At 39.0% G+C, this 25,978-nt stretch overlaps 1 protein-coding gene across 4 annotated transcripts in view; it reads left to right on the top strand.

Annotated features, from left to right (window-relative positions):
- Nucleotides 1-2,835: 2,835 nt before the first annotated feature.
- Rbm25 (RNA binding motif protein 25) overlaps nucleotides 2,836-25,978 on the top strand; it is a 43,193-nt gene continuing 20,050 nt past the window's right edge. Inside the window, exons 1-8 of one of the 4 annotated variants that reach the window (XM_027418449.2) lie at nucleotides 2,836-3,019; nucleotides 9,237-9,302; nucleotides 12,210-12,327; nucleotides 12,436-12,556; nucleotides 14,670-14,719; nucleotides 16,197-16,364; nucleotides 17,698-17,755; nucleotides 19,163-19,323. In XM_027418449.2, coding sequence (XP_027274250.1) covers nucleotides 12,286-12,327; nucleotides 12,436-12,556; nucleotides 14,670-14,719; nucleotides 16,197-16,364; nucleotides 17,698-17,755; nucleotides 19,163-19,323 — 600 coding nt within the window. In that variant the 5' untranslated portion in view covers nucleotides 2,836-3,019; nucleotides 9,237-9,302; nucleotides 12,210-12,285. The remainder of the gene's footprint in view (nucleotides 3,020-9,236; nucleotides 9,303-12,209; nucleotides 12,328-12,435; nucleotides 12,557-14,669; nucleotides 14,720-16,196; nucleotides 16,365-17,697; nucleotides 17,756-19,162; nucleotides 19,324-25,978) is intronic. The other 3 variants (XM_027418450.2, XM_027418451.2, XM_027418448.2) reach the window with 3 other exon arrangements.

Here is a 25,978-nt window from a genome sequence, read left to right as displayed (position 1 = left end):
ACAACCTCTTAAATTTCTTAGCCAGTCATTGGTGGCGCAGAGGAAGAGGCGGGCAGATCTCTGTGACAGTTTGAGCCCAGTCTGGTCTACATAGGGAGTTCCATGATAAGCTCTAAAGCTACAGAGAAACCTTGTCTTGAAAAACCAATAAATAAATAAATAAATAAATAAATATTTTTCTTTTTAGATTCATGTGTATGAATACTTTGCCTGAATGCTGCTGGCAGAGGTCAGAAGGGGGCATTATTGAATCCCCTGAACTTCAGATACAGAGGATTGTGAGGCAAACACGTAGGTGCTGGGATCTGAACCTAGTTCCTGTGCAAGAGCAACAACTCTTCTTAACTGCTGAGCCATGCCTCCAGCTACTACAACCATCTACAATTTTCAAGGCAGTGTTTGTCTCTGTAGCCCTGGCTGTTCCGGGAACCTGCTCTACAGACCAGGCTGGCTTTAAACTCAGAGATCTCCTAGCCTCTGTCTCCCAAGTGCTGGGATCAAGGTGTTTGCCACCACTGCCCAGCTTATTTATTTTTTGATTATTATCTACATTTATTTATTTGTTTATGTGTGTGCATATAGGTGAACTTGAGTATATCCCATAGTATTCAGATTCTGGGAGTCTCCTCTTCTACCCAGGTGAGTTCAGGGACTGAACTAAGGTTGTCTTGGACAACAGTCTTTATCTGCTGAGCCATCTCACTGGTCCCTACGGATTTATTAAACAAGTAGAAGAGAGATGGCTCGATTAAGGGCATTTGCTATTCTTACAGAAGAACCTGGTTCAATTTCAAGTCCACAAGATGGCTCACAACCATCTCTAGCTAGTTCCAAGGGATATGATGTCCTCCTTTGTCCTATACTGGCACCAGGCATGGATGTGGTACAAGACATATATAGTCAAAATCATACACCTAAAAATAATTTTTTTTTTTTTTTTTTTGGTTTTTCGAGACCGGGTTTCTCTGTGGCTTTGGAGGCTGTCCTGGAACTAGCTCTTGTAGACCAGGCTGGTCTCGAACTCACAGAGATCCGCCTGCCTCTGCCTCCCGAGTGCTGGGATTAAAGGTGTGCACCACCAACGCCCAGCAAAAAATAAAGTTTTTAAAAAGGGATTTGTAAACTGGTCAATGGTAGCACACACCTTTGATCCCAGCACTTGGGAGGCAGAGGCAGGCGGATCTCTCTGAGTTCGAGACCAGCCTGGTCTACAAGAGCTAGTTCCAGGACAGCCAGGACAGAAAAACCCTAACTTTAAGGAACAAACAAACAAGACCCCCACACCCCCCAAAGGATACATAGTAATTTGAGAGGATTTGGGTGTTTATGCTTATGGTTGTAAAAACAAATAGCATTTAATGATTTTTTTTTCTTGTTTGTTTTTGAGACAGAGTTCCTCTGTGTAACAGTCCTGGCTGTCCTGCAACACATTCTGTAGACCAGGCTTGCTTTGAACTCACAGAGATCTGCCTGCCCCTTCCTTCCGAGTGCTGGGATTAAAGGCCTTCGCCAACAACTGCCCGGCTAGTTACCCAATAAATATTGAGTACTTGCTAAATATCAATCACTATTCTATGCACTGTAGCTACAATAGATAAAAGATCTGTGCTCTCTTTATGTTTACATTCTAGTGAGGAAGGAGCAGGTGAACCATAAATTGAGACATATTAGCAGGCAGATGGTGAGACTTACTAGAATAAAACTACGCGATAATTGGGGTGTGGTGGCACATGCCTTTAATCCCAGCACCTATGAAGAAGGGGCTGGCGGATGTCTCAGACAGTCCAGCCTGGTCTATGTAGACTCTGTCTAAACAACAACTAAGGAAGACAACAGACTGAGTATGAATGATAACGTGGTCAGCGTTTGCTGTTACTCCTGGACTCCAGTTCTTCCAGGACAGGAATAATCCTCTCTGTATTTTCTGACTTGTTGGCATACCACCAGGCAGAGGAGCAAGACCCCTATGAACAAAATTACAAGCCTTCTCAGCAGCAAGCAACCAAGTACTAGATACTGCTTAGAAAGTCCATAAGTTGAATAACACAGTAATTTGTGAGTATTCACTTCATTATTATTTTGTTTTTTCGAGACAGGGTTTCTCTGTGTAACTCTGTAGACCAGCCTGGCCTCGAACTCACAGAGATCCACCTGCCTCTGCCTCCCGAGTGCTGGGATTAAAGGCGTTCGCCACCACCGCTCGGCATCTTTTTTTTTTTTAATTTTAATATTCTTTTTATCATTCGCACACTACAGAAAGTTGTATTAAATATTTTTTACAGGCTTCTGAAGCTATCAAGCATCTAGTTACCTCTGGGATCCTATTACCTCGCTTACGTTTGTAGTGAGTGTAAGCACAAAAAGTCAAAAAACCAAACCAAACCAAACCAATGTAGCCGTTGTCGGTTATTTCTTGACGTGACCAGTTGTTTTCGAAGGACAAATGACATTTGGGCTTTCTATTGAGGTTCTCGGTCCCGCCCAGGTATCAGTTCATCGAACCTCAAAGACCCAGGAGATCAAGGTTCTAATTCCCGGAAAAACGAACCACCAAAAAGTGAGAAATCCTCTAACAAACCCCGCGCGGGTAACCAGCCGGAACCTTGACCTCAAGATGGCGTCGCGCAGTCATCATAAGATTCACTCGGCTCCAATCAAAAATGGCAGGGTGGGTCGTAATTTACAGCTCGGGCCTCTCTAGGCCCCGCTAGGCGCTCCTTCTCTATGGTTGTCCTTCTGTGCGTAGTGAGTCAGAGGCAACAGTGGAGACTATCTAGGTACAATCCTCTCTATGGTTTCCCTTTTCCACGCCTCCTGGCGCAGTGCACGCCGGGCAAGAGGAAGACCTCTAGAAGCTCCCCGCGCAGCGCGGCTGTGTTTGCGGCCTATTCGAGTAGGCGCTTCGGCTTCGGACCCAGTCTCTCAGTCCGGCGGCGCGCAGAAACCTCGAACCGGTGGAGCCCACCCACGACCTGACGCCCAAGAGGCCGCGAAGACCGTTCCGTTTTCTGAGCGGCGGGTGAGTTCACGCTTCCGAACGCGTGAGGAAACCGATCGACCGGGTACCTCAGCTGCGGGAGGCGGAGGAGGAGGCGGAGGAGGAGGAGAAGCCAGGGTGGCTGCGGACGGCCGGGTGGAGTGGGGGGCGAGGGGGTGGGGTGGGGGAGGGGACGGGCACGAGGCTTGGGGCTTCTCCGCTCCTCCGAGGCCTCGAAAAAACCAGTGGGACCGGGAGCCCATGGAGGCCGGGCCCTCGTCCCGAGCGTGGCCCCCGGGAGCCCCGTGAATTTTTGTCGCCCACTTTCTCCGTTGCTGCACGCACATTCCGTCTGGGTGTGAGTCGCCTCGGCTCTGGCGGGGCTCGGTGTGAGCCGCGGATGGGATCGGGCGGCCCGGAGGCCCTTTTCTCGTCGGGCCTCCAGACCCTCACCTCACCTCAGGAGATTTCCGGGGCCGACGACTTGCGGGCCTCAAGGCTGCGTCTCTGAACTAGCCTGCGGGGGCCCCCTTGTTTTTGCGAGGGACGGGGCCACCAACGACTTTCTCTCTCCTCTCTGGTCCTCTAGTGCCGGCCGCCAAAAGATGGGGCCCCACCCCACCCCTCCTTGAATTTCGCGAGTGTCCACTTTTTTGTTTTCTCAAGCACCTTTCCGGCTTACTGAAGACGGTGATGAGTTTTTACCGTCCTGTGGCCTTTCGCGTTTGGACGGATGCCGTAGCTCCCTCCATTCATTCCAGGCAGCACCAGCCCTCATATTAAAAAATGTATCACCATCCTTTTTTTGTTTCCAGTATTGATTTTTTTTTAAATACGCTTTTCGAAATAGGGTATGAAGGTTATCTTGAAGTTATGTAATAGCAGATTAATATTGACGTGAAAAATGCCATTTTGTACAGAGAGTAAAGCGTGACCAAGAGGAGGGAAAGGGATTTGGTTTCTCACGCATCACAGTGATTTTAGAATTGAAGTCTAGCGGGCAGCTGGCAGTATTGTATAGACAGTTTTTTATTTTGTTTTAATTTTTTTGTATGGTCTGTGACTACCCTCTCCAGTTTCCTTTGGTTTAAAAAAGCTCTTGATTTTTGGAAAAAAAATTTTAGACTTGAAGAATGTCACAAGAAGCCTGTATATAGAACTAGGAATGGTCGATGGCTTAAGCGGGAGTCTTGTCGCCAGGAATGTAATTTTGTGAAAAGTTTTATTTTTTTAAAAAGGATATTCCAAAAACATTGAGATGTCTCAAAAGGCATTCTGTTGCTCAGATCTTGTGGATACAAGCAGACAGTGTTCTCTCTCCCTTTTTTTTTTTTTTTGGTTTTTTGTTTTTTGTTTTTTTGGTTTTTCGAGACAGGGTCTCTAACTCCCAAGTGCTGGGATTAAAGGCATGTGCCACCACCACCTGGGAATATGCTCTTCTTATTAAAGTTTTTAAAACTGTGATTTTCTTCATCAGTAAAATGAGTTATACTGCAATCCACTTCACAGATGGACTTGGGGACTGAAAAGAATGTATGTAAAATGCTAACTAAAGTGTTCCTATAACACGATGTTGGTTTATACTGATAAATGTTACTCAAGAACTAGATTGAGAAGGTCCAGAGACTTTTTACATTTTTTCCTGTGTACTTTTTGCATTAGATTTAAATAGTACTATTAATTTTTAAGTTCCTTTCTTTCTCATTGGTATGTTAGGGAATTGAGACCTTGTAGACTGAAAGTAGCCTTTGAATTGGTGATTTCAGGGTAATGGGGAGTCTCTACCTACTTACCATGTTCCCCTGAAGAAATTAGCTTCATCCATAAAGACAATTAGCCAGGCCTCACCTCCTTAATCCCAGCACTCAAGAGGCAGAGGCAGGAGTATCTCTGTGAGTTCAAGGCCAGCCTGGTTTACAGATCGAATTTTAAGACAAGTTCCAAAGCAACACAGAAAAACCCTGTCACAAAAAATGGAAAAAAGGTTTTTTTTTTTTTTGAGACAGGATCTCTGGCTCTCCTGGAAATCACTATGTAGACCAAGCTGGCCTCCAACACACAGAGATCCACCTGCCTCTGCTTTACAAGTGCTGAGATTAAAGGCATGTGCTACTGTGCCTGGTCTTAATGTTTTAAGGGTTAATATAGAGTTATTTATTTACTTGAGATGCTGGGGAGCAAATCCAGGGCCTTGGACTTGTTAGGCAAGTTCTGTTCCCTTGTCTTAATGTCATAACTACTATTCACATTCGTCAAGGGAATTTTTGAGTCCTTAAAAGCTTGAATACCTTGTATTTTTGGTCTTTGATACAGGATTCATACTCAACCTTCTACCCTGGTATCCCCAACACTGGGATTACAGGCATGTATGCAAACTAAGCTTCTTTCTTTTACGTAAAATGACTTTTTTGGGGCGGGGAGTGTGTTTCGAGACAGGGTTTCTAACTAGCTCGTGTAGACCAGGCTGGTCTTGAACTCACAGAGATACTCCTGACTCTGCCTCTTGAGTGCTGGGACTAAATGCGTGCACCACCACCTCCTGGCTATAAAACAACTTTTTAAAAATATTTTTTGAGTATTTGGAGAAAATATTAAGAATTATTAGTATTGCTTTTTTAAAATTATTTAACTATTTTATGTGCATTAGTGTGAAGGTATCAGATCCTCTGGAACAGGAGCCACAGTCAGTTGTGAGCTGCCATGTGGGTGCTGGGAATTGAACCATGGTCCTCTGGAAGAGCAGTCAGTGCTCTTAACCTCTGAGCCATCTCTTCAGCCCTAGTATTGCTGTTTTCCCTTTATCAAACATATTATGTAGTTCAGGCTGACCTAGAACCTCATGGGAGTTCTGTGCTTTTATCTTTTTACTTTGACAATTTAAAATTGTACATAAATTCTCAATCATCCTAACTCTGAGATTCCTTAGCATCTGACTCCCTTGTGCTTGGATTAAGGTGTGTGGCACCACAGACAGCTAGATTTTAACATTTTTGCCAATTTGATTTTGTTCTTTTGTGATGCTCTTACACCCACAAATAATATAGAGTAGTTCCTGAAGGCTTTAGGAAATTCTTTATTATTTAAAAATAATTCAGTGTGCCTTTAATCCCGGCACTTGGAAGGCAGAGGCAGGGGGATCTCAGTGAGTTCAAGACCAGCCTGTTCTATAAGAGCTAGTTCCAGGACAGCCTCCAAAGCAATAAAGAAACCCTGTCTCAAAAAACAAAACAAAAGTACAGTGATCACAATCAGGAAATGAACATTGATTTGTACAATATTGTTTGATCTTCAGGCCTTAGATTTATTTTGATAGTTGTCCTGAATTGATACTGCTCTTTTAAAAATAGTAGCTTTAGGAAGCTCAGTGATTTTTTTTTTTTCTTTGTACAGAATTGTGTAACCATTACCCAAAAGTATCTCTCTAGCCTATTTGGAAAGCACTGTATGTTCCACCTTAGTTTGTGGCAATCACTAATGTGTCTGTATAGGCAGTGCTGCCTTTCTCCTGTTGAAAATAGTGAAATAACACAGTGGTCAGGTAATGCTGCCTTTTTCTCAATGAAAGTGAAAAATTTTGAGGAAAATACTTTAGTATTCTTTCCTGTCTCTGTCTTGCCATCCAGTGTTTCTGTGTATTGCTGTCTACAGGGCCTTGACTGTTAGACAGTGGCTCTATGTCTGAGTTAAGGTCCCCAATCTGGTGGAAAGTTTTGCTATAAAAATTTCTTTTCAACATTTTCATTATTTGGGCACAGAAGTTTTTGTTTAGCTTAAAGTATTGCAGTCATCAGTCTTTAGTGTTGTGCAGACTGTAAGCAGGACAGGAGACAGTTGTAAAGATTTCTTAAAATCTTACCCTTTCATAACTAATACAAATAGCTCCTAGAGGAGAGCTTGCAACATAATTGGAGCTAGGTACTTATGAGTGTTTGCTGAGGGAAATCTATAGGTTCCTTCTTAACCATTTCAGATATTTGGTATATACTATCCTAAGAGAATTAATGTGCCGCTCTCTTCCTAGTAACATTTGGTTTGTTTAGATAAGTATGTGGTGGAGGACTGCCTAAAAGTAGTATTGGTTATATTTTGTATACATGTTGTATTCCCAGAACTAAAGAAAAAAAGAGTGGTTGAAAAAAGTGAGGGAGAAATAGAGTATATGCATATGCTAAACATTTATAATTATATTTCATGTCTGTTTTCTTTTTTAGACTAAATGTATACACATAAATTATACATAATTAAATTAATACATTTAAAAATATTTTATTTATTTATTATGTATACAACATTCTGCTTCCATGTATATCTGCACACCAGAAGAGGGCACCAGATCTCATAATGGATGGTTGTGAGCCACCATGTGGTTGCTGGGAATTGAACTCAGGACCTCTGGAAGAACAGCTGGTGCTCTTAACCTCTGAGCCATCTCTCCAGCCCAAATTAATACATTTTTAATTCCAGTGAGTCTTGACAGATAAAATTGTGTGACCACCATCACACTAGTTAGAAATTGGGAACACTTATATTACAGATATTTGCTATTTTGGGACATAAATGTTCATATTTAACAAATATCAATATTTTAAACCTTCTAAAAGTTGATACATTTTAGGTCAGGCCTACTGTTACACACCTTTAATACTAGGGCCTAGGAGACCGAGGTAGCAAGATCATTTAGGCCAATCTGGTCTACATAGTGAGTTCTATAAACAGCCAGAACTACACAGGAGAGACCTGGTCTCGAAAAACATAAAGACAAGCCCCCAAAATAAGAAATAAAAACATATAAAAAAAAGAAAGAAAAACAAAAAACAACAAACCGCTTTTAGCCAGATAGTAGTGGCTTATGCCTTTAATCCCAGCACTTACGAGGCAGAGGCAGGTGGATCTCTGTGTTCAAGAACAGCCTGGTCTACAAAGAGAGTAGAGGCCAGGCCAGGCTCCAAAGCTACACAGAGAAAAATCTTGTCTCCAAAAACCAAACCAAACCAACAAACAACCCAAAACAAACAAAAAACCCCCCACCAAAACAAAAATCATTTTATAAGTAGTAGTAAAATAATTTCGGTATTGATATCTGAATCTCATATTAAGCATAACCCTTAGGAAATCTTTTTGGCTATCTTTAAAATATGTCCAGAACCCAGGAACTTGTTAACTAGTACTTTGACAACTCCTAACTCCACAGGTACAATCTCTTGTTTGTATTATTGCAGTATTGTTTCCAACCTTCCAACCTATTTCCTTTTGTATTTAACAGGGTGACAAATGGTTATGTGAAGTCAGAAACATTTCGAAATGTGTTCTATCCCATGTACAGTAGTAGCCCAAACCTTTATAGTGTACTACTGCAAAGCCCTATCCTCTTTGATCAGCCCCTCTTCCCCAGTTAATACTCAGTTTTTACCTGACTCAGTGTTTATTCTCTCCATGACATACAGTTGATTGTCTCAAAGTCATGTTTACCTTAGTTAGTCTCTTTGTCTTTGCTTTGCTTGGAAGACGCCTCCCCCTCTCATGTGGAATAGGGCTTCTGCCTCAGCCTATTTCACATCTTTGCCCAAATCTTTACAGCAAGGCCTGATCACTAAAACTGAAAGTAAGCCACTCCCTAGCTCTTTTCCTTGCATTATTACCAATTTCCAATGTCCCTAAAACTTAGAAGAAAGTATATTTTTAAGTTTAAATTTACTTTAAAAATAAAATTTGGTACATTTTGCTATGGTTATATTTTCACTTCACATAACAAACCATAAAGCTAATGATAATTTGAAGTGTTTAAAGTAAACATTCATATTGTCAAAGGCATCAGGAATGTTTTTTGAATTTCCCAAGGAGGGGGCCATTGTCTCAAAAAAAGGGGGGGGACTATTCATAAATGTGGGCAGTTGACTATAATTCTTTCACCTTGAAGTTTACCCCATGTTAAGTTTTGAGAAGCTTTAAAATAAAAGGGAGGTATTTCATAGAAAAATTAGAAATGTATGCAATAATTATATTGATAAAACTAAAATGTATCTGGTTAATTAACATTTAATATTAAATTAGTATTTAATATTAAAACCATAAAATATAGTATTTATATCTAATACTGGTGGGAGAGAAGTGTCTGTAAAAGTGAATATATGGCCCAACTTTATACCATTGTGAAAGTAGACCCTGGACTGTTGCTGAAATGTAGTAGCTGTTTAATAAATATGTCAATGAGTCCTCAGGCATTGTTTACTGTTCATTAATTAATTTATTTATTCAACAGGTACTATACCAACTGCCTTCCTAAGAAAGTGCTGAGATAGAGTATTATTATAATACAAGAGCTTCTGTAAGTAGGACAGTGGCCTTCTGGTTTAACAGACACACCTTCCTGCTCATTTCTGTGCAGAACATTTGTAATACAGATGATTAAAAAAAAAATTCAATGGGGAAGGGGAACAAATAAGAATATAGTATATAACAACTCATGTATGAAGATATATAATTGAAACCCATTACTTAATGTGGTAATTTAAAGGTAATAATTATAAAAAAGGAAAAAACAACACTGGGAAATTGAATGAATAGTGTCTTATAAGCTTGTATCTTTCCTTTGTAAGATATGCTAATGATTACCTAAGTTTTTTTAAGCTTATCTACCACCTTTTTGCTAATATAGGAGTCATTCTGACAGCTTACTTGTGAATAAGAACACATTACTGAAACCACAGCTTTTTTTCTGTGTGTGTGTGTGTGTGTGTGTGTGTGTGTGTGTGTGTGTGTGTGTGTGTGTGTGTGTGTGTGTTTTCCAGATGGGGTTGCTCTTTAGCTTTGGAGCCTGTTCTGGAACTTGCTTTATAGACAAGGCTGGCCTCAAATTCAGACATCAGCCTGCCTCTGCCTCCCGAGTGCTGTCATTAAAGGTGTGTGCCACCACCACCTGGCCAAAAGCTTAAATTTTACAGTTTTTAAAATTATTATTTTGAGACAGGGTTTCTCTGTATAGTTCTGGCTTTCCGGAAACTTGCTCTGTATAGACTAGGGTATATAGTCTATATACCTATATATCATATATATACCTATATGAGTCTATATATCAGACTCATATCTTTGACTCTGGGATTGAAGGCATGGCCTCAAACTCACAGACATCAGCTTGCCTCTGCCTCACGAGTGCTGGGACTAAAGGCGTGTGCCACCACCATCCGGCTAAAAAACATTTTTAAAGTTATATTTCTATTTACCTATTTTGGGACATGTGTTCAGAGGCACATGTGTGAATTCCAAAAGACAACTTGTGGGAGTCAATTCTCAGGTATGAAATTTAATCTGTCAGTCTTGGTGGCAAGTACCTCTACCTGCTGATTCTTCTCACCAGCCCTTAGAGACTATTTAAAACGTCAGAGGAACAGTTTAAGAAGGACCAGTTGTGAGCATGTAGTACATTATTTTCTGTTTCAAAGAAATGCTAATTAACAGGCAACTTTAGGGATTAAGGAAATAAACTGAAATAGGTTGTTTTTATTTGTAAACCCTGGATTCTTATAATTTATATATACTGGTGATAGAGATACACATTAGTTTGGAGGGAATGATTTAGTATTAGAGTTTGAATGCAAACAGTGATAATCTGTATTCCAGAATTATTGTGGGCTCACAGAATGACTCAGTAAGGGTTTGCTTGCTGCTACACCTGCCAAGACCCAGGTGACAGAGAGTTGACTCCTGCCACACTCATACCCAAACACACATAAATTCACACAAACGAATAAGTGTAATTTAAAAAATCCTAAATATTTACAAAAATACAATTAAATGTCCAAGAGTCTTCAGTGTTGAAGGACTGAGGTAACTGTTGTTTCTGTATTATATATAATTATATATAATTTATTACATTATAAAGAAAAGAACTGATATGGACAGATGTCAGCGACATTGAAGGAGAAATGCAGGTAACAGTGAAGTATGAATACATTATAACAAGGCACAAATTATTAAATATTTGTATATAAAAAGATATGTAGAAAACATAACAGAGCAAACTGGTGGCATTTGTTGGGTAAGAGAAAAGTAGAAGACACCACAAGAAGCCAGCAATGATGGTATTATTGACAGGCTAAGGATGTTGTGCTTGAGGCCAGCTTGGGGTTCACAGAATGTATTAAACTGAAAAAAACCAAAACAAAACAAATAATTATATATATTCACCTACTAAAAATAAAACAATATACTTTTGAGACAGGATCTCATGCAGTCTAGGTTGGTCTCATAGCAGTCTGGCCTTGAGTTGATCCTCCTGCCTTTACCTCCCAACTTCAGTGATTACAGTCATGTGCCACCATGCTTTGCTTGAAAAATAAGTTAGCAGTTCCAGTCTTTCTCAATTACAGAATATGGGATTTTCTCCGTGTATGTAGAATAGTTTTTTTGCTAGTGACTTGACAGAAATAACTGCAGCTTAGTTAAAACAAAAACAAAACCTAATTCTGTTGGAATAAACGACTAGGTCATTTTAGCTTCATATTTTTCTTTGTGTTTTTTTGAGACAATGTCTCCCCATGTAGCCCTGGCTGACATGATTATGTGGACAATGTGGCCTTGCCTCTCTCTGTTCCTCCCTCCAACCCCTTTGCCCAGTTCAGCCCTTGGATTTTTGAGACAAATCCTAGCATACTCAAGAGTCTTCTGCTTCCAGCTCTGGGATTGGGATTACAGGCTTGTGCCACCAGGCCTGGCTAGAGGTTTGCTTTAAGAAAAATGTCTTAAACTGGGTATGGTGGTATATACCTGTCATCTCAGTACTTGTAATAATGGAGGCAGGAGGGTCAAGTGTTCATAGTTGTCATCAGCTATAGTGTTGAAGGCCAGCTTTGCTACTTGAGATCCTTGTCTCCAAAAAGAAGAAGAAAAAAGTTACCTGATTATATAAATTGTGATCCCTTTATATATGTTAGAGCAGTTACTATGTGAACTAATAGCAGGAATGCCCTCTTCCCCCTCAGTTTGTAATTTAAATGACACATTTATCTTTAAGAACTAGGTAATACTGAGTCATCAAATACTGATAACCTTGTTGAGTTTTCAGAGAGTTATTGGGTTAAAAATGAATGTATTAGAACACTTAGAAAATTAGCTACCCTCCTGGATTCTGAGTTTGTTTTAAAAGATTCATTGATGTTTGGCATTTAATTTTTTTGATATTAACTGAACCTCAAAATTTTTTTCTTCCTTTATATGTATTCCCACATGATTGTAGGAGTCTATCCTGAACTTAGTTCGTGTACATTTTGGGAACTTATTTTAGAAAAGATCTAAGTTTTAAAAAATTCTCAATGGACAGACAGAGAAAAGAGGGTCTTTGCCAACTCCTTTGGGTAAGAAACTTTAGAATTTTGCAGATACTCTAAAAATGAAGGTCAACAATATAGGCAAATCATATTGGAAAGGTTTCAAATAAAATGATTTGTCATTTCTTTCTTTAGACTGGTGCAGTCAGAATGTCTTTTCCCCCTCATTTGAATCGCCCTCCTATGGGAATCCCAGCACTCCCTCCCGGGATCCCACCCCCACAGTTTCCTGGCTTTCCTCCACCTGTACCTCCAGGTAAGTTTGATCACATTTTAAAAAATACTTTAAACCTGTGTCTTTGTAGTTGTGAAGTTATCTTTGGAACACGATACACATGTGATTTATTAGTAAAGATATGGTACTCTTACTGTGAAAATGGATGTCTGATTTTTCTGTGGCATTATTTGTTTGGGGATAGAACCTGTATTGCTCCATTTACACCCTCACCTTTAGTAGTCCTTCATGCTCCTGAATGCTAGGATTACAGTTGTGAGCCTCAACACCTGGCTGGACCAGTAGTTTTTTTTTTTTTTTTTGAGACAGGGTTTCCCTGTGGCTTTGGAGGCTGTCCTGGAACTAGCTCTTGTAGACCAGGCTAGTCCGAACTCACAGTGATCCACCTGCCTCTGCCTCCCGAGTGCTGGGATTAAAGGCGTGCACCACCACTGCCCGGCTGACCAGTAGATTTGTATTTGTGTCTGAGTTTCAGACTCATCTTGGAAATTCCTTGTTTTTTTTTTTTTTTTTTTTTTTTTATTTTATGTATACAGTGTTCCATCTGCATGTACCCCTGCAGGCCCAAGAGGGCACCAGATCTCATTACAGATGGTTGTGAGCACCATGTGGTTGCTAGGAATTGAACTCAGGACCTCTGGAAGAACAACCAGTGCTCTTAACCACTGAGCCATCTCTCCAGCTCTCATCATGGAAATTCCTTGAACAATATGTATTTAAAAGTGCTACATTCATAAGGTTCAAGATAAAGATTAGCAGTGAAATTTCCTTCATGTAGCTACATCAAGTAACATAAGTTGTTACTAGCCTGTTCCTGCCAAAGAGAAACAAAATGGTAGTTTATTTATCTTTCCATATATTTTTAAATGCATGACATAAACTAATTAAAGTTTAATGTTTTATCTTTTGTGTGTATTTTCTGTTATGGGTTTTTCTTGACCGGTTCTCTTTGTGTGTCCCTGGCTGTACTGGAACTCATTCTGTAACCAGGCTCAAACTCACAGAGATATACTTGCCTCTGCCTCCCAAGTCCAGGGATTAAAGGTGTGTGCCACCACTGCCTGATTTGAGACAATTTTTAGCTGGTTTGGAACTGTATAGCCCAGGCTAATCTTTAACTCATTATCCTCTTGCCTCAGCCTTACTGGTGACGGGCACCACACCCCAAATCTCACCTCTTTGTTTTACACACAAATACTTTGATGGGGACTGGACAGGTTGGGTCAGGCTTTGAGTTGGCCTATGATGGTCTGAAAGTTGCTGTGTAACTAAACATGGATCTTCCTGTCATATCTAAGTGCAGGATTACATATGTGTTTGCCAGCATGCCTAGCTTTGAATGTTTTCTTGTAGACTATCAACCACAGAGCCTTCTGATCATGTTCATTATTACTATTTCATGTATGTGCATGTGCTCAGGTGCAAAGCAAGGATGTGCCATGGTGTGGGTAACAGCTAGAAGCAGTTACAACTCTTTCCCCATGAGGTTACCAGGGACTGAACTGAGGTTGTCTGTGTTGCCACTAGGCACTTTACTTCTTCTTCTTCTTCTTCTTTTTTTTTTTTAATGTACACAGTGTTCTGCCTTCAGGCCAGAAAAGGGCACCAGATTTCACCACAGATGGTTGTGAGCCTCCTTGTGGTTGCTGGGAATTGAACTCAGGACCTTTGGAAGAGCAGGCAGTGCTCTGAACCACTGAGCCAACATCTCTCCAGCCCCTGCGGCAGGCACTTTTATCTACTGAACCACCTTTCTAGTACTGTCTGATTAATTGAGCAGGATCTTTTTCTGGAACTGGGGCTACTGTTAAGGCAAGGATGACTGGCCAGTGATCCCTGTCTTTATGTTGTCTCCTTGCTTTTCTTTTCAGGTGGGTGCTTGTCAAACAAACATCTTACTGTGTAAGACATCTCTCCAGCCCTGTCATTTTTTAATTGTATTCTTTTTTTTGTGACAGGGTTTCTCTGTGTAGCTTTGGAGCCTATCCTGGCACTCCTTCTGGAGACCAGGCTGGTCTCGAACTCAACAGAAATCTGCCTGCCTCTGCCTCCCGAGTGCTGGGATTAAAGGCGTGCGCCACCAATGCCCAGCTTAATTGAATTCTTAAAATATGTTATGCTTTTTCCCTGTTAGGGACACCAATGATTCCTGTACCAATGAGTATTATGGCTCCTGCTCCAACTGTAAGTATAGTTATTTTTTTGTCGTTGTTGTTTGAGATTGGGTTGCATCTCCTGTCTAGTCTTGGATTTACTTTGTTGCCCAGGATGACCTTGAACTTTGGTTCTCTTGCCTCTACCTCTTGAATACTGATGTATGTTCTAAACATGCCTGGTTTGTGTGTTGGGAATTGAACCTAAGGCTTCATGTTTTATAGGGAAGTAGTCTCCCAAGTTGAGTACTGTACCTCAACCCTGTAAATATAAAGGGGAAATTAAGATTTAGGCTAAAGCTAGTACTTTCTGAAATATAAAACTTTGATAAGCTTAGATAACTTAAATACTTGTATGTATGTGTCCTACTTGGGCAGCATTTGCATGCAGTCCTTCTGGAGGCCAGAAGGTCCTGTGAGCCACCTGAGCAGTTGTTTCGAACTGAATCTGGGTCCTCTGTAAGACCAGTGTATTAGTTACTTTTACATTGCTGTGACAGAACTTCAGGATGAAGGTAATTCTAGAAGGAAGGGTTGATTTACTCACTATTCTTAGAGGATTAGGGTCCACCTTGCAGGAAATGGTGGCACCAGATGGCAATAATGGCAGAAAGAGCTAAGAGCCCAAATCTAAGACTATTAGCAGAAAGAAGAGAGGAAACTCATAATGGTGGGAATCTTTAAACTATCAAAGCCCACATATTAGAGACATATTTCCTACAACAAAGGCCACACTTCCTAAACCAAATAGTTGGACTATATTTTGTTTAATTGCTTTTGTTTTGGGGGGACATTGTCTTACTTTTTAGACCTGACTGCCTAGAACTCATTATGTAAACCAGGTCCTCCTTGAACTCGTCAGGGATCCACATGCCTGAGTCTTTAGTGCTAGGATTAAAGATGTGTACCACCATAGTTGGGTTTTTTAAGAAGCCTCCAATCAACACGCCCTGTGTGTTGTAGAATAGGGAAAGGTGGAATTGGGGTTTGTAGCAACTCTACCAGTTCTCAGTTTACCCTACTGAGTTTGTAATCAATTCGTTGTCAAGTTCATAGATATCTGTTTCTATATGAGGGGAAGTTGCAAGTTTAAAATTACTAATAAGCTAATAATACAAGGACCTTATAAATAGCAAAAGTGTTGCAGTGTTTCAGTATTGTGCAACAGGGTTAGCGGGAATAATGAATGAATTTGCTTTCATCTTGGTACTGAGTATAATTGTGATGAAATTTCTCAATGTTTCTAATCTCATGGTTTATGTTTTAAACATTTAAAAAACATGTAAACAAAGGCTTGACATTTTTGTTTCCTTTTTTAAAGGTAATTAACAACGGTAATTTGTGAAGACTAAGTTTGTATTAATGAAACATACTACATGCTTTAGGAGTTTTTCGATTAATTATGTAGGGTCTTTAATACTATGCTATATATTTATACTTTAAAGTTGGAATTTTAAGCAGAATGTCATAATTGCCAGATCAAATTTTTTTGCCTTTCTTTATCATAGGTCCTAGTACCTACTGTGTCTATGGTTGGGAAGCATTTGGGAGCGAGAAAGGATCATCCCGGCTTAAAGTTGAAAGAAAATGATGAAAATTGTGGTCCTACTACTACAGTTTTTGTTGGCAACATCTCTGAGAAAGCCTCAGACATGCTTATACGACAGCTCTTAGCTGTAAGTTAAACTGTTTATTTTCTACTTTTTTTTAAAGATTTATTTATTTGTTATGTATACAACATTCTGTCTCCATATATGCTTGCACGACAGAAGAGGGTACCATATCTCATTATAGATGGTTGTGAGCCACCATGTGGTTGCTGGGAATTGAACTCAGGATCTCTGGAAGAACAGTCAGTAGTACTCTTAACCTCTGAGCCATCTCTCCAGCCCTATTTTCTACTTTTTAAAACTTAACAATTTCAAACTTAAAAAAAAGGGAAAAGACTGAGTTGTTGTTGTTTTATTATTTTAATAAAAGGCTGGTCTCAATGGAACCTCCTGCCTTTTGCCTGTCTTATTATTTATATTATGTCTGTATTTGCCTGTGTGGATCGCCCTGTCCTGTGAGTCACAATTCTTTGTTTGGTTTTGAGGTACTAGGGATAGGATATAAGATTTATTAATGAAGACTGGGGCCAGAGATTCAGTACAAGGGAAGCAATACAGTGTCCAGAGGGACAGTCATACAATCCTATTATATTAAAACAATCCATAGAATAAATGAAAAAGAATACACCCCACCCCGTCCCGTTTTCTTCTGTTAAGAGTCAGTAAGGCTCTTTTTTTGTTTTTGTATTTTGATTTTTTGAGACAGGGTTTCCTCAGTGTAGCTTTGGAGCCTATCCTGGCACTCGCTCTTGTAGTCCAGGCTGGCCTTGAACTCACAGAGATCCGCTGCCTCTGCCTCCCTAGTGCTGGGATCAAAGGCGTGTGCTACCACTGCCCGGCTCATTTTTGGTGTTTCCAGACAGGATTTCTCTTTGTAGTCCTGGCTGTCCTGGAACTCATTCTGTAGATCCGGCTGGTCTCAAACTCTTGTCTCCTGAGTGATAGGATTAAAGTGTGACACCACTGACTGGCTAAGGCTTTATGTTTTTGTTTATTTGTTTTATGTCTCATGTTTATGGGAGACTTAGTAATTTATTTTAACAAGTTTAGTTGCTGACCTGTTTTTTTCTGTAGTGGTGGTATTTTGAATCTGGATCTCACATTGTATCCTAGGCTGCCATTAAACTTGTTCTACCTCAGCCTCTTGGATTACAGGTGTGATCTACCATACTCTGTAGCCTTTAATTGTGATCTTACTTGTCTTGAAGGTATTTCATCTTTTTTTTTTTTTTGGTCTATTTTTTTTCTCTTTATTATTATTATTAATATTATTAATTCAAGTTAGGGAACAGGCTTGTTTCACATGTAAGTCCCCTCTCCCTCTCCCTCTCCCTCTCCCTCCCCTCACCCCCAGGTATTTCATCTTGTTAAGTGGTAAATTCTTAAATTTCTTTTTAAGAAATGTGGTTTGGTGTTGAGCTGGAAGAGAGTACAAGGTGCTTCTGGAAAACTTCAAGGTATACATATTTTCTTTATTTGTTGCTACCATTTTAACTTGCTTGCATAAGTCACTTAGCTTGTTTTACTTTAATTTTCCTATTAGAATGTATTAAAAGAGAAGGTTTTGGCTGAGATTTGGGATTAAAGGATTCAAAACTTGAAACAGAAATGAGGTAGAAGAGGAAAATTTAATGTATTAAACTGAACAAACCTAGTGGTTTCTTCTTTATCCTAACTCTGATCCTCACCCTTTTGTGGCAACAGCTCCCCAGCCTATTACTTTTGAAAGTAAATTAACCTTTCATTCTAGACAGAAACACTGTTTAACTCCCTGCTCCTCTTTCTCTTCTTGGTGCTATAGATTAAGTATAGTGCTTCATATATGCAATTGTTAGTACCTAGTCTTGATTTAGAAATATATTATGGATAAATTTATACATATATAAAATTGAGATGGAGCGAAAACTCCAAGGTTATCATCATTCAGCTTTAATGATTCTCAGTTTAAAGTCAGTCATTTCACTGGTCATTTTGTTCTGTCTGTCTGTCTATCTGTCAACCATCCACCCATCATCAACCGCTCTCCCACTTTCCCTGGCTGTCCTTGTACTCTGTAGCCTGGTCTGAAATTCTCCCAGATCTGCTTCTACAAGTGCTGTGATCCAAGGTGTGCACCACAATGCCTGGCCTTTTTCTTTATTTTAGTATAAACTCTGAAACAAAAATTTTTGTTTTTCTCTTTTTCCTTGTTGGGGAAAAAAAATGCTATAGGAAAAATAACCAAAATAGAATCACAATACCTAAAACTACTGGTTGTTTTTCCTAATATAGAAAAACTAGTCATGTTGTCTAGTTAATATTGAAGTGCTTATTCATGTTTCTCTGTTGTTAGGTTTTAAATGTTTATTTCATTTAGGATATGTGTGTGCTTTCTATATTAGGAATTTGTTCTGTCTTTTGATAGCTATTGTAGTCCTCATTTGCTTCTTTGTCTTTAGTATATATAGCTGTGTCTTCTATACCCAGCAAGAGTCTGCATGGGTAGAGCTATATCCTCAATCCTTTGATTTGTTTTTGTTTGTTTTATTATCATTATCATTAGTTAGCTCTTAGTTAAGTAATTTACTTGATTTCAACTTTTTTCCTTTTCCACTGGTCTTTTTATTTACACACACACACACACACCCACACACACACACACACACACACACACACAGAGAGAGAGAGAGAGAGAGAGAGAGAGAGAGAGAGAGAGAGAGTTGGTTTACAGATGCTAAAAGTGAAATGGTTATTAGAGCGCTAAAGAGCAGGATTGGAGTAATGACTTCAGTACCCTCAAGTAATGTATGTCCTTAATCATTTTACTTTGCTGTGTTTTTCGCTTTTTGTAACTTAACATATTGCAAATTTTTGTTTATTGCTAGCTTTTGGATTTTGTGAGTATAAAGAGCCTGAATCTACCCTCCGTGCTCTCAGATTATTGCATGACCTTCAGATTGGAGAGAAGAAGCTACTTGTCAAAGTTGATGCAAAGACAAAGGCACAGTTGGATGAGTGGAAAGCAAAGAAGAAGGCTTCTAATGGGGTATGCAATATCTTTTCTAGTCTGGGTGTTCAGTTCAGTGTGAATATTCATATTGTAATAAGTCTAACATGGGGACTCACAAGATCATTATTGTAATATGTGCTTATGGATTATGCAGGAGTGTATTTTTATAGTTTGTAGATAAGTGTTTTATCTACCCACAGTGGGTGGATGACTGTTGGTTTGCTTGTTCCAGGTTGGGATGAAGGTAGTAAGGGAGGCTGGACAAGGTTAACTTGCCAGAGAAAACACTTGTACAGACTATTCCAATCAGAGCTAATTCATTAAGGCAGCTTTGTAAGTAAGTATAAAATATATTTCAACCTACCCAATGTTTATTAGTTACCCTCTCTTATAGACGCACACAGATTGGGTTTTAAAGTGACTAAAAATAAGTTGTACTACTTAATGTATTGTGACTTATTTAGACAATTTTTTATTTTTCATTTTAAATTATCACAAAGGAGGTTTTTGTGTCTTGGGTGGTAATGTATCTATTGTCTCCTTCACAAAACAAATCTTAAACCTGAGTATATATTTTGTTCATTTTTTTTTTGTCTTCCTTTCTGCCTCCCATCAAAAAAAGTCTTTGTTCTCATCAAACTTTCATTGTTTCAAGATAGATGTAGCTTTCTTAACCCCTTTAAAGCTTTGAATATTACATTTTACAGTTTTTTTTTTAACTCAAATTTAAAGTGTAAGAGGAAATTAATTTTTACCACCTCTCAAGTAGACATTACTGTAGAGATTTCTTCTGTGTGACTGAATGTGGTTTTCTATTCCCCCCTTGTTTTTTCTGTCAGTGCTGAGGGTAGAGTCCAGGGCTCCTGTATGACAGGCAAGCACTCTGCCACTGAGCCATATTCCCACCCCATGAATGTAGCTTTATTTAGAGTATTTTCATCTTATAAAAGCAGGATTAAAGCCAGCCGTGATGGTACAATCCCAGCACTTGGGAGGTAAAGGCAGTAGGGGCAGGAGTTCAAGCTCAGTTGTACAGGGAATTTGAGTCCAGTCTGGATGACATGAGCCTATCAAATCAAAAATGATTTTTTAATAAATAGCTTTTCCCTCTGCTTTATTCTGGTTTTCATTGAACATCTAGTACTTAAATAATTTCACTGACACATTTTGTATATATCATGAGGAAGAATTATTGTTGCTTGTTTGTCAGACTCAATCTTAGTGGTTTGGATTTCCTTACAAAGTAAATACTGTTATGCATAGTATTCAGGTTTTGTTATATTGCATATCTCTTCTGTTTTTTGTTTTGTTTTTAGAAATATATATGTGTGGGTGAGTGAGTGTGTATATGTGCACCATTTGTGGTATTTCCTGTGGAAACCAGAAGAGGCTATTAGTCTCCTAGAACTGGAGTTAAAAGTAGTTGTGAGCTAACATGTGCTGGGCATTGAACCAAGGTCTTTAAGAGCAGAGCAGCAAGTTCTTTTAACTCTTATTATCTTTCCAGGTGTTTTGGTTTTTTTTTTTTTTTTTGAGATAGGATCTCAGGTAGCCCAGGGTGGTTTACTCCTTGTGTTGTATGACCTTGAACTGTACCTCCTGCATGTGTCAGGATTACAGTCAGATTGTTATGCTATTTATTCGATCTTAAAAATTAAAAAAAAATTTGTTGATTTTACTTGTGTGTATAGATATGTGTATATGTGTGAATGTGTGCATGTAGAAGTCAGAGGTCAACTCATGGAAGTTCTCTTCTATAATGTGGGTCCCGGAATCAAACTGACCTTTGTGGTAGGTTCTTATGTTGAGCCATCTGGTGGTACCAGCCCACAGACTTCTTTTTTTTTTTTTTTTTTTTTTTTTTGATACTTGATGTTTTTGGTCCTTATTGCCCATCATGCTCATCATTAAAATTTTGTCCATTCAGTTATAATTAACATGTCCTTTGATTCATATAGCTGTTGTTTGCTAAAACTTCCTGGAGAGACAACAGTCCAAATAGAAACCCCACAACAAACCAGTTGAATACCACTGAAGTTCAGTTTGGTGAACCAATGAGTTTTATTGGGGTTACTTACAGGAATATGGGTGAGGGGTTTCAGGAGCAGAAATGACTCAAGGACAGTATGGGTGACAACTCAGAAGAACTGGGAAACCTGAAGCACACTGCATAGCCTGCAGGGAGCTTCCCACTTGACTGGTTTTTCCTTTTTCAGGTATCTTGTCTGGTCTGTCTTTTTTTCTCCTTTGAGAGACTTACTTGCAGCTCAGCATTATTCCATCTGAGAGGGACTCTCAGATTTTTTTATCCTGGCAGGGCAATCTGAGTTTCAGGGACTTCCCCAAGCTATATTCAGTTGTTAACCTTCCTACTCAAGGAGCATCCCATCCCTTAAGGATGGAATGTTTCAATTTGGAAGAAAAATTTCACACAATAACCTTTATCATTTCTTTATTGTCTTGTCTTTAAATCCTGTCTTCCATAATCTTCTCCCCCCTACACAAATATGGTCTCTAGTATTTACTGTCTCTTGTCTCACAGCCTGTCACACCCTAATTTTCACATTCTGTACCCTTTCCTATCTCTGATTTTCAGTAGAAGGGGAAATGATTTCACTACCTTTGCTCTTGTACCCACACATCTAGGAAAATGACTTCCAAATTAATAATGGAATGAGCATTTAATTGAATAACAGTGGTTTGTGGTTAACTCTTGGTTTCCTCTGACTGTGAGGTAGAAGAAAGATAAAAACTTTTAATGAGTCAAAGAGGAACTTGAAATTATATGAAAGAAATGAAAATTTTTTCCTGATTTTGAGTTTTATGAAAAGGGTTCTTGTAAACTAACTTGATTGAAAATATTTAAGTCATTGCTTAGGTATCTATCTATATCTATCTGTCTGTCTGTCTGTCTATCTATCTATCTATCTATCTATCTATATCTATCTATCTATCTAATCTATCAAGATAGGGTTTCTTTGTGTAACAGTCCTGGCTGTCCTGGGATTCTGTAAGCCAGACTGGCCTCGAACTAACAGAACTCCTGCCTCTGCCTCTGCCTCTGCCTCTGCCTCTGCCTCCCTAATGCTGGGACTAAAGTTGTGCACTATCACCACCCGGCTCTTTGCATTTGTTAAAACCAGTGTTTACTAAAATTTTGTTTCATTCCAGCTAACCAGTCTAGTCCATGATCAACTTGCTGCTTTCTGTCTGCTCAGCAATAAACCAGTAGAGATAGATAATCCTGCTTGATTGTTTCAAGCTGTATTTGATAATCACCACTTAATAATGGGCTGTAGAAATGGCTCACAAATTACTAACACACTGGCAACCTTTGCAGAGGACTCAGATTTGATTCCCAGCAAACACATGACAGCTCACAAACTGCTTGTAACTCCAATTCCAAGGGATCTGACACCATGTTCTGGCCTCTCCACCACAGCACCAGGCTTGCAAGTGGTACATATATATGTAGACAAAACACCTATACAATTAAAAGAATGAATTGGTGAGCTTGGTATGCTTGGTGAATACCTCTAATGCTAGCATATGGGAGGGAGAGGCTGGTTGAGGAGGTCACTCTGGTTTGTCTATTAAGTCAGGCCAGCCAGGACTAGCACCTACCTTAGAAAGCAAAACAAAATAATGAGATGAACTGGTGATTGTTGGAGTACAGATAATCTCTGGAAAGCCATGTGTGTTATATTCTGGTAGATAAATTTGCTTCAAGTGAATATCTTTACATAATTGCTTCCAAATTCATGTAGTTAATGTTTTCTTAACAAACTGTGGTTTTTGTTTTAGATTTCCCTCAGAAGGGCTTGTTTCCATTTTATAGAAGTTAGTCTTGAGAATGTCTCTTGGATTTTTTTTTTTTTTTTTTTTTTTTTTTTTTTTTTTTTTTGGTTTTACAAGACAGTATTTTTCTGTGTAGCTTTGTAGATTAGACAGGCCTCCAACTCACAGAGGTTCACCTGCCTCTGCCTTCCAAATGCTGAGATCATAGGCGTGAGCCACTGCTGCCTGGCCAATTTGCTTTCACTTTGTTAGTATTACTTAGTATGCATTTTTTTCTTTGGTTTTTTGAGAACAGGGTTTCTCTGTGTAGTTTTGGAACCTGTCCTGGAACTTGTAGATCAGGCTGATCCTCCTGCCTCTGCCTCCCAGATGCTGGGGTTAAAGGCGTGTGCCACCACTGCATGGCTAGTATGCATTTTGGATTTGGAGATAAAAGTTAAAATTAGGAAAAGGGAAATTATTTGGGAATTCATCAAGAGCTTTGGATCAGATTTGGCAACCTATCTAATGAATTATCTTTCTAACCCAAAGTAACTTCTCTGCTTCCATGTTCTTTCAGTTTATTTTTGTTTTAATGATTATTAGCAATCAGCTAAGAGATGTAACTTAGCCTTCCCTAGCTTGCTTGCTTTTCCTTCCTTCCTTCCTTCCTTCCTTCCTTCCTTCCTTCCTTCCTTCCTTCTCTTCATTTCCTTCTTTCTTTTCTTTCCTGCTTTCTTTCTAAAAATTGAGAGGCAATCAGCCATTTGGAAGGTTGAGTTGAATAAGTTTATTATAAATCCTTCATGGTTATAATTCTGCCATATTGATTCTTTACTTTTCATTTTGTTTGAATGGTAATTTAGAGTCTGTGAGTTACTTTCATATTAGCAGGCCTTTGAGTTTACAGCTCCTATCCTTATTCTTCAGAAATAAGAATCAGGAGTGTAGGAAATGTCACACATATTGTATGTTCTTCTGGTTTGATTTTTAGACCTTTTCGATGTGTAGCCCTGATTGGCCTGGAACTCACAGATATACACCTGCCTCTGTACCTCCCAAATGCTGGGATTAAATGTACCAACAGTATGCTGTCTAATGAATATTTTGGTAGTGTAGAATTAGATATCAGAGGTCAGGTTTCAGGGAGTTGATTTTGATGGCACATAGCTGTAATCTCAGCACTTAGGAGGCTGAGACAGTATAGCAAGTCCCAGGCCAGCTTGGGCTGCTCATTGGCATCGTGTGAGGAAAAACAATAACAAAACACTCCAGACATAGGATTTGAATGTAAACCTAAGTGTTACTGGAGCATTCATTCTCTTTTCTATAAACCTTTCAGAGAGGCATAGTATATCATTGAGGTTTTGGTGACGAGTGTATAAATTTGAAGACCTTATTGTCCTTTTTTTTTTTACCTATTTAAAATAAGCAGTCACCACTACAGTTTACTACATATTGTTGATAAATAATTTTAATAGTTTAATTACAGTCCTGTATAAAGCATCTTGTCTTTATCTAAGATGCCAAGTAGAAAATTGGCTACAAGAAGATTGGATGAAGAGGCAGGTTTGAGAAAGTAAGAAACTCTTAACAGAGTGGGTTTTATCTTTGACATAATGCCTTGTGTTATCTGTCATAACCTTCTCTTTCTTACTGTATGTTCTTAAATGTTTATGGACAACGTTCTGATTTAAATATTTGTGCTTTATACTTTCTAACAGTGTCATACAGTGTTCTGAATAAGTTTGTTTAAATGTTGATTAATATAGGGCTTATTGACTATGTAATTGAATATATTCCTAATGGTAGAAACAACCTACTGATTGTTATGAAAGAATTGGTAAGTTGTAATTACTTAAGTAACCACAAAGCAAGAAATTGAAATTCAGTAGAGTTAAATGTGTTGTGACCAAGAGCCTGTCATTTATGTGAATGATTATAGTTCATTTTCCTCTTGGTATATTGATGGTTGAATCCAGGATGACACCTTAGGCAAGTTCTGTACTCTGAGCTATATATCTTTGGCTCTACAAGCATGGTTTTTATTACCTGCAAGTTGCTATTTAGGATATGTATGTGTGTAATTTTAATTTAGAAAAATGCCTTTGTACATGTGGTTTTTCATGCTTTTTTCTTCTATTCTTATTTTTGCCCATGTTTCAAGTAAAAAGTTGAAGTGCAAGTGAGGGGAAATCAAAAATTTTCAGGTCATAGTAAAGATTCTATTTTTAGTTTTAACTAAATTAACTGTATCTTAGAAGACTTTATTTCTGCTAGACAGGTTTTCCTTTTGAGATAGGGTCCCCTTATATAAGAGAAGCCTGCCCTGCCTTAGGGCTCGTTTTATTTGTCACTACTCCCAGCTTTGAGTGGAGATTAAATTCTTCATTTTTCACTTGTAGCCTTTACAGAGTCATCCTATTTTTTGAGGCTTTTGGAAAGATGAAGTCTCATGTAATCCCTACTCCCTATCTCTGCATTCCTAGTACAGGCATCAACCTTTATTGACCAATAAGAAATTTACTGTAAAATGATTATTAGAGTCTAATATTGAGAAATATTAAATTAAAAAAGTCATGTGTATGGTTTTGATTGACTCTGTGTTCAGTTGTTTTTGAGACAGTCTTTGTGTAGCCCCGGCTGTCCTGGAACTCTCCACCTCTCTGCCTCCTTAGTGCTGGGATTAAAGGTGTGCACCACCGTCCTTGGCTAGGTTTTAGTATTAATGATATTGCATGTGCGACTCAGAGGGAAAGAAGTGTATATGGTATATATAGAGCATGTGGAGACATGATTTCACTCTGTAGCTCTGGTTCTGAACCTATATACAGACAAGTCTGGCTTTGAACTCACAGAGATCCACTGGCCTCTGCATCCTGGGTACTGTGATTATAAGAGTGCACCTTCATAT

The sequence above is a fragment of the Cricetulus griseus genome, chromosome 5 (assembly GCF_003668045.3).
Source record: "Cricetulus griseus strain 17A/GY chromosome 5, alternate assembly CriGri-PICRH-1.0, whole genome shotgun sequence".
In the NCBI taxonomy this organism is placed as follows: domain Eukaryota; kingdom Metazoa; phylum Chordata; class Mammalia; order Rodentia; family Cricetidae; genus Cricetulus; species Cricetulus griseus.
This window is presented reverse-complemented; position numbering and strand designations above follow the sequence as displayed.